A 9,095-nucleotide genomic window follows, 5' to 3' on the forward strand; every position below is an offset into this window, starting at 1 on the left:
TTTAAACATTCCAATCCCCTGCAAAATGGAGCACACAGGGAACTCCTAGATACTACAACATCAACTTATACTAAAAGTTAAGAGTGCTGTTGCCTTCTTTTATAAAGTTACTCTTTTTAAATACACCTCAAAAGGCTTAGCATGGTTAAGTTGTACAGGAGTACATTCACGTTTGCTATATTAAGTAAATTAACAGCCCAAAATGATTCCAAGTGAAGTTCAGGTGTGATCCAGTTTTGTAGGATTGTCTTTTTACCATCAGTAAATCCAGAAAACAGTAGTTTACTCTGTATAACCTGGAATTAAATTAACTCGAGATATATAATGTACACAGGACTGTCCAGAAGGGGGGATCAAATGGGTACCCTGACTCAGAGTCAGAAGTAAGTTACCTCTTAAGATATATAATGTATGCAGAGCTGTCCACAAGGGTGTGTCAACCAGGTACACTGAACCAGACTCAGAATTAAGTTAACTCTTAAAATATTTAACATATTTAACATATAACACCCTACTGTTCCTGTCTTATGATTTGAAGTTAAGATGGAACCTAATCTTGTTACGGGACGGCAGGGAAGCGGACTTAAGTGGAGAGAGGAAAACCCCTGAGAAAGTGTCTTAAATGAATATATTTAGGTGATGGATTGTGAATTGGGTGACGCTGAAAGCAGCTCAAAGGCTGAGATAAAGTGAAATAAAAGATAATCACAAAAAACAAAAGACACTTCCTCTGTAATTATGAGAGGAAGATCAGCTTTATGTTTCACCTGTTTGCTCTTTGTGGAGCAAACACTTTGCATGGCTTGGAGCCGTTTTTTCTTTAAGCCTTGTTTTTGGCTTTTAAGTAGTTTGGGGCACTTTATTCGTTTTTTTTATGCCGTCTTTCTCTTCTGTCTATTGTTTTGGGGCAAATTCTCTTTTTTCTTTTAATTTTTTTTCCCAGTCCTCTTTTCTTTTCTTTTTCCTTTCCTTTTTGTCTAAATACCCACCTGGGCTAAGCACCGTACCGGTCACCCCTCTACAAAGGTGTGACAAAGGGCTGCTGTTTGCCATGGCCTTAAGTAGAGGAGTCCACAGGTGTGCCAGGTTGGGCCTAATCAGCCAGAGGGCTTCTGGGAATTGGAGTTCCCTGAACTTGTGGCGCCTCGCCGCTGTCGCCATCTGCTAGCGGCTGGTGGAAAATGCTTGGACCTTGCAACTCTTGCAGGGCCAGATGTGATCTCGTAATGATAATCATACTCAGTTTTGAAATTTCTAAACCGATCACATTAAGTATGTCAGTTTTATAGCACATTATACTTTATATTCAGAAGATACCACTGGTGAAAAAAGTTAACAGTAGGTTACCAGCAACTGTATGTGGCCTCTGCTGTTCACAGTTACAATAATACAGCCAGAATAAATGTAATATAGAAGAATTAGCAGATTTGTTTGGGAAAAGATGAGCTACTGGAATTGAATTCTAACTAAACAGATTAGAGGAATTTGGGGGTGAAGGGGATGAGCATGTCTTGTCCTGCAAGGCTAGATGAAGCCTAGAAAACAGGCCCATGATGCTAAAGAAGCATTCACTCATGCACATGGTGATACACAGGGAGGCCAGATGAGGCTCTGATCATGGCAAGAAGCCCTTAGATAATTGACAGTATCTGTGGACCAGGACTTAAGGATGTAAAGGATGTAAAGGGTGCCACTGTAGAAAAATGAATGTGGTTGATGTGGCCCAACAGAAAATGAGTTCAAGAGGGAGACATTTGAGCTTAGCCTGCAGTAGACAGGCCTAAAAAGATGTGGTGTCAAGAAGGATGGTGTCAGGTGTTTAGGGGGAGATGTAGCATCCAAAGTGGTGGAACATCCAGGGGAAAAGAGGGACAAAGTGCGACAGGAGGTTGGAGGTGAAGAGGAGCCATTTATGATAATGATGCAAATGATGTGTTCAAGGGTAGAGATAAAAGATTAGTTTGCAAGGGTAGATGACAGTCCGATAAAGAAACAAAGCACTGTTTGAACATGGTAAGTGTTTATGGAAACGATGAAGAAATCCAGTGAAGTAGAGGGGTCACTCACCTGCTGGACTAGGGGCTAATTAGAGGACTGAGAAAGAAGGGGCTATGAAGGCATAAAGACTCAGAGTGAGTTGACTCGAAGGGCTAATTGCCTCATGAGAATTCAACCATAAATAGACAACAAGAGAGCACACTCTGGAACCAAAAGGACCCTGCACTTATAAGGCTTGGGTAATCCAGTGAGAGTGATCTAGCAGCTCCAATCAGACAGGGAGTGATGCAACCAGCTGAAGCAAAATAAGTGTAGTGCACAGAGGTTCAAGTTAATGTTTGTATGGCGTTGGCAAGAGGAATGACTGGAGGGTGGTAGTGTATGGGGGAAAGGGGTGATGGTGATGGAGCCAACAGTAGAGTGGAGAGTCCACATCTTGGGGGATCTGCAGGTACAAGCCAGAAGGGATTGAAGGATACATGAAGAGTTGGGTATTGGCAGGTAGAACAATCAGGAGGCAGTGGAGAGGGTGAAGACGGGTGAAGACCGAGTTTATAGTGAGATAATCTGACTCGGTAGGCATCTGAGGAACCACATGACCTGGAATAGGATTGAAAGATGATGTGGAGATGGACTGGGATTAAGACAGACAAGTAGAATGAAGGGAAGTTGAAGACAAAGAAGGAGAAAGTCAGAAGAGACAAAAAGAGGGACATGAGAAGAAAATTGTCCACAATAAAATACAATACGAATCTGTATCTGCATTCAAATTAGTAAATTACCACAACTGCAATTTTACTGAATGCCTTTATCCTGACATGGGTTGTTTTGACGACAGTTAAGCTGAATATAGCACATTCTTTTTAACCAGTAACTCATCCAACTAGATCAAGCTAGGAACTTGCAGAAGATTAGAGCATGTAGCCGATAATCTGACATGTCAATTCACTGGACAAATAGAAGTGTGAGGGCATGGAAGACTGCTTTTCCCACTTAATCAAAGTGATGAACTGGTAGAAAAGGGTAAAGACGTGAGAATCTGGAGATGGATCTGATTGAGGCAGCACCAGTCAGAGTAGCAGAGCAGTGAGAACAACCCACAGTGTGGATGTCAGGGGGACTGATTCAGCAGAAGGTGCACGCAGAAGGTTGAGGAGAGTTCTGAGTGATGATGTCGAGTTCTACAGCGAGAGGAGAACGAAGAAGAGCTGAGTGGAACGTAACATGGGCAGCACTGGTACCTCGTAGCTGGAGCAAAAACTTTGTCATAGGAAACTAAAGACTGCGGTGAATATTTTTAGAATGTTAGACAGGAAATGTAAGGTGCTTCAGGCACAGTTCTCTTCTCAACTCGATTTTGTTTCAGGGGATTTGATGGAACAACCCTGAACATAAATAAAAGAGTTTCCATTTGAATAAAGTTTCGGTAAATAAAAGTCAAACTCATTTCAGATGGACAATTACTAAAAAAAATTCTTAAAATCATTTACAAGAAATTTACTGTACGATTGAAGTTGCAGAAGCTCCACAGTGCTGCTCTGACCTTCATCAGCCGTTCTGCTCATGCAAATCTGAGTTTCACATCACAAACACACCAAAACCCCCTGAGACTGAGACAGCTGTGAGAGTTTGGGGGGATTTCCATCACTGCAAATGAGATGATCATCAGGTTATTGACCACTGAAGAAGGCATCATTATTGATCCTGGAGTGACATCCCACACGTTCTTCAGACACAATATCATTGTTGTAGCTTTACAATCAAACCATTGAAATAGACACCAGGGTTCTACCACAGTAATACTGTAAGATTTGGTTTTCTCTCCACACTTCCTAGTTCTGGAGGTGTGCAGATAAAGCAGAATGAGTAATGCCAGTGTTCTTTATGCAAACCTGATGATGCATTTTGTTTTGTGGATGTCAGAGCAGAAGGATGCTGTGATAAACAGACTATAATGGCTGTGTAGAACTGATCCAGCAGCTCTTGATGCAGGGTGAATGTCTTCAGCTGCTGGAAACCCAGCAGAGCTCATCCACTGCTGAGCTTTCTTTGTGATGGAGTGGATGTTTCACATCAAGTCCCTGGTGCCTGTTGTTTCCTGGAATTTGAAGAACTACTGCCCTCACAGTCTTGTTGAGGATGGTGGGGGCTGTCAGGGATGATGGGCTTCACCTGAAATCCACAGTCCTCTCCTCTGTTGTGAGCATTCTCAGCTCAAAGTTCTTGTAACTGCTCCAGAGGACCAACCAACAACTCATCTGTAAGCAGACTCATCACTATCTCTGATGAGTTCAATGACTGCTGTCATTAGTACACTGTGAAGAGCAGTGGGGAGAGTAGACATCCTTGAGGAGCCAATATTGATTGTTTGAGTGATTGATAAGAATTTTCCCAGCCTCACCTGCTGCTTTCCACCTGTGAGGAAGCTGCTGCTCCACTAGCAGGTGGAGGCAGGTTCAAAGAGTTTGAGGGCAATTCAAGCAAATTAGTACTTAACACTGAGCTAGAGTCTAATAACAGGATTCTTGCATATGTCCTTGGCTAGCTGAGGTGTTGAAGTATAGGTGGAGTCCCATGTGCTCTGCTTTAGGTATTATGACACCTAAAAACATAGCAAACTCCATGTTGGACCCCCTACAGTTTGAATATCAGGCCAACAGGTCTGGCCTCATATGCAATCTGCAGGGGGTCCAGCAGTGGGTTTGTGCTGTTTTCCAGGTGTCCTAAAACCAATCTCTCTAAGTATTTTAAGTACTATTGGTTTTATTATTGGAAAAAGAGATTATTGAGGAGCATTTGAAGCAGGAATGTCCTTCACAGAGCTTCAATAATCTGATACAGATCTGTATGAAGACTCTGAAAAGTTGGTCTGTACAAACCTTCAAACAAATGATAATGAACGTCTAAACATAGATTCATGTGGTACCATCAACATCTTCAACAAGTGCAATAAAGGCAGCTTGTACTGTGCAAAATACACACAAATGCAAAGAGACAGTGCATTTTAACAGTTTCCCAAAGCAGTGAAGATGTTTTCTACATATTTATATCCAGGCCAGTGTCAAACAACAGTTTGTCATATCCCTCTCAAACTTCTGTTATGATCTGTATTCAGCTTCAAGATTACCAAACTCAGCAAGAATTCCTCAGTTCTAGAATCTGTAATCATGTTTTTCACACACAATAAACTCTGTTAGTCACAATCAATAGTATATCAGATCAGTTTTGTGTAGATTTCTGAGTTTTTAACATTAAAACCATTGAATCTTTCCTCTGTATGATGCCTGCTTAATTTTCCCTGTAAACCTGTTTACTGGTATCCTAACTGAACTATGAGGTGCAGCCCAGAGGAGGATGGGTTCTCTTTTAGAGTCTTGGTACCTCTCAGTGTTTTGTTCTTATGCTCCCAGTGAGTTTCTCCTGCTACTGTCACCCTTGGCTTACACTTTAGCTCAGTTGACAAGACTTCTTAAGTGGGGAGAACCATCAGGGTGGCCCTTCATAGGAAAACAAAGACATGAGAATAAAACAAAACTTTTAACATTTCAAAACTTTCAATACCAGCAATGTTCAGAACTACTTCATTCATAAAAATAATTTTAACTGAACTGAGCAGTTTATGTTGGAGTTTAGTTTTTTTTTTTTTATTTGGTTTTAAGGTATTCAAATATTCTCTTTAAGATTTCAGTGGCATAGTTAGATGGCCTTAAACTGAACACGTTCAATTTCTATTTTAAGAGTTTAGAAGAATTCAGTGAAGTTACATATTTTAGCAGAATCAAACAACATAAGACCATCTGTCAGCCTACGGTTTATGTAAAATATTCCATTATATATATTCCATATATAATATTTCAAATGTTATTTAATGCTGAATCAACTTCCAGAAAATGATTAAACCAGTAATGACCAGGGTTGAGTTACCTGAAAGCTTCTTGGCACAGAGATGATTCTTATATGGTGGAGCGAGCATCACACTAAAATAAACACATTGTTAATTACTGGCATTGTGGACCTTTTCACTGTTGAACTTACCTCTGATTCTGTTCACGGAACTGCTTCAGATTGAACTGCCTCATACCTAAAGATACAGTTATATATAGCAGTTATATTATTCACGGAAAGTTGAGAATGATTAATTTTTAAAATCTATTTTTGATGTCTTTAAGGATGTGAGAGTGAGAATGGCAAAACACTTTCTCCACTTAAATGAGAATAAAGCAGATGTTATCATATTAGGTTCATCTAATTATGTTAGACACACAGCTAACTAACATTTATTTTTTTCTTTTTACTTAATTGTCAATAGGCTTTAAAAAAACTGTGGTCAGCATTCAATGTTTTCCGATTTGCTTTATAAAAAAACTTCAAAATTAGAATATTAGTGGTTGGTATAGTGTAGTGGATAACAATTCTGTCCTCCATGCTGTAGACTGGAGTTTGATCCCTCACCTGGACAAATGCTTTACCAATGAGAGTCTTTAGGTAAGACTCCTAACACCACCTTCACCTACCTGTGTAAAATGATCAATTTCTAAGTTGCTCAGGATAAGAGTGTCTGCTAAATTAAATACACACTTTGAAGCAAAAATATGTAAGATTTTAACCACAATAAGTGGTTATTGATAATATAAAGAAGTTTAAATTAGACATGGACGTTTCCTTTATCTGAAGAAAAACAAAAAGAAACTAAAAACAAAGATACAATTCAAAAATAACAATAACACTGTGTGGTTCAGTAGCTGCAGCTGCAGCGGTGCAGTTTCTCTGCGGCTGACTGAGGGAGGTTTTTGTGCGACTCTTTCACTGTGTGGACACTCCACTAAAATGATAGTAACCCATACAGTAATACTCTCCTGCATCTTCCGGCCGGACTCCACTGATGGTCATCGTAAAGGTGTATCCAGAATTTGTTCCACTGAATCGCTCTGGAACTCCAGAACTTCTATAACTTGATTCATAAATCAGCAGTTTGGGAGCTGCTCCAGGTTTCAGCTGGTACCAACTCATAGAATAACCAATCCCACCACTCGCAACACAGCTGAAAGTGACGGACTGTCCTGCTTCAACAGAACTTCTCTCAGGAGTCTGGACCTCTTGGTGGGACACTGAAGGAACGAGAACAAACACAAACTAAGAGAATGAATAAAACCTCCAAAACTGTAGGAGAACACTGTCAGTGTGGAAAGTGCAGGTTACCAGACTCAGCACTTCACCAGACTGTAGAAATAAATAAAGTCTGACCTTGAGGAAAGAAGCTCAGTGTGGTCAGCAGGAGGATCAGAGTGGTCATCATTGTGCTGTGAGGGGCTCTGAAAGGACTGAAGTCTCCAGTGATGAACTCACCGCTCTTAAAGAGTGTGGAGCTGTGAGCATGCAAAACCTCTCTTCTACTGACTGACCTTACTGTCCTTCCTCTGCTCTCACCCAGAGACTCCTTCATATCCACACACATTTAGTCCATTATAGAAACCTACAGATTTTACTGACCTTTAAAATGGATCAAACCTGTTTTCTCAAAAGTGCTGCAGCACAAAGATCAACATTAGAACGAGAACTGTGGGACTTTGAGCTTTCATTTCTGATATTTCTGTGTTTTGATTCTTTTTTAAAGTGTTTTAACTGTTTATTCACTTTGAAATGTTTCATCTTCAAATTTCTTAATTTTCCATAAATGAACAGTTTCTCTCATCATCAGGAAAACATTTAGAAATGTTCAGAATCTGTTGTTCCTCCAGGAACCGGCAATATACGTTTATGAGTTTATGGAATTTTTTTGTTATATAAACATTTTTTTTTCTTTTTAATAAAGCATTAAATGTAAACAGTATATTGTAGAAAAACATTCAATCCCAAAACTAACTTTAGATAAATATGTTGATATGCAAACATTACGCAATTTGGTTCTGTTATGCTGTTTATAAATATAATTGAAAATTATAAAATTGTTAATTTACTCTTGGATCTGTTTCATAATGGAAATTAAAACAGGAGAAATTAAAGGTGAATTTCAGGCTAAAAGTAACGTGTAGAATGTATAAAAATCTGTAAATAATGAATTATGTATTTTCATTCTGTCTTAGAAAAACATTCTGCACCTGGAATTCAAATGTTTTATAGATCTTTTTAGTCTTTACTGATTGTTGTTTTAAATATTTTGTTTAAAATGATCTTTTGTTGTTTATTATTTAATTATTAGAGCCTGTAGGTTGTTAGTTCTGATGAGCTGCTGTGCTCAGTTCTGCTTTATGAACATAAAGTCTGTTACAGGAAGTGAAAGAACGACTGACAGAACCGAATACGACTATTTCAGAGAACAGAAACTTCTGCAGCTTCATCTCTCTCTCTCTCTCTCTCTCTCTCTCTCTCTCTCTCTGGTGAGTCCAGGTGTCACTCGGCCCTCCCTCTCTCTGCTGCCCCCCTCCAGTGAGGAGCTCCGGCAGGGGAAGGCTACACTGCTGTGTTTGGTCAGTAAGGGCTTTCCCTCAGACTGGACGCTGAGCTGGAAGGTGGACAGTAGCAGGTGGAGCTCAGGTGTGGTGACCAGCCCCGGCGTGCTGCAGCAGGGAAACGGCCTGTACAGCTGGAGCAGCTGGAGGAAGACGAGGGCAGTGAGCTGTGAGGTCAGTCACGACTCCAGCACAGCAGTGAAGAAGAGTCTGAACACACAGCAGTGTATCGAGAACTAACACACACACACACACACACACACACACACACACACACACACACTCCATCAGTCTGCAGTGTGTACGAGTGTATCTGCTGACATCAGCTCCTACATCATCTTACAGCTCCATCTCAGATCTTCATTCATCCTCAACTTCACTTCCATTTACCGCTTTAATCGTGTCTGCAAAATAAAACCTTTTACAAACTTCACTGTTTCAGTTTAATTACTGTATCACAGTCTCCACCTTTTACTTCTTAATGTATCTATTTTTTGGTCAGTGCTGAATGTATTCAGTGTGGTCAAGGAAGACACCCTGTAATAGGAAATCAGCTATGAGAACAGAAACATAACACAATGATAAAGACAAGAGTACTGAAAGACAAGAGAACTAGTGGCCGGGACAGTAGGTAAAAAGCAGAAATCA

General features: G+C 40.1%; 2 gene segments (V, D, J or C); one reads left to right on the forward strand and one right to left on the reverse strand.

Annotated features, from left to right (window-relative positions):
* Window positions 1–6,801: 6,801 nt before the first annotated feature.
* LOC118804828 lies at window positions 6,802–7,291 on the reverse strand. The segment is given in 2 exon segments: window positions 6,802–7,106; window positions 7,243–7,291. Coding segments are annotated over 2 exon segments (354 nt in total).
* Window positions 7,292–7,334: 43 nt separating this feature from the next.
* Window positions 7,335–8,687, forward strand: LOC118804829. The segment is given in 2 exon segments: window positions 7,335–7,366; window positions 8,426–8,687. Coding segments are annotated over 2 exon segments (294 nt in total).
* Window positions 8,688–9,095: the final 408 nt, after the last annotated feature.

Source organism: Colossoma macropomum, unplaced genomic scaffold (assembly GCF_904425465.1).
Source record: "Colossoma macropomum unplaced genomic scaffold, Colossoma_macropomum, whole genome shotgun sequence".
NCBI classification, from domain to species: domain Eukaryota; kingdom Metazoa; phylum Chordata; class Actinopteri; order Characiformes; family Serrasalmidae; genus Colossoma; species Colossoma macropomum.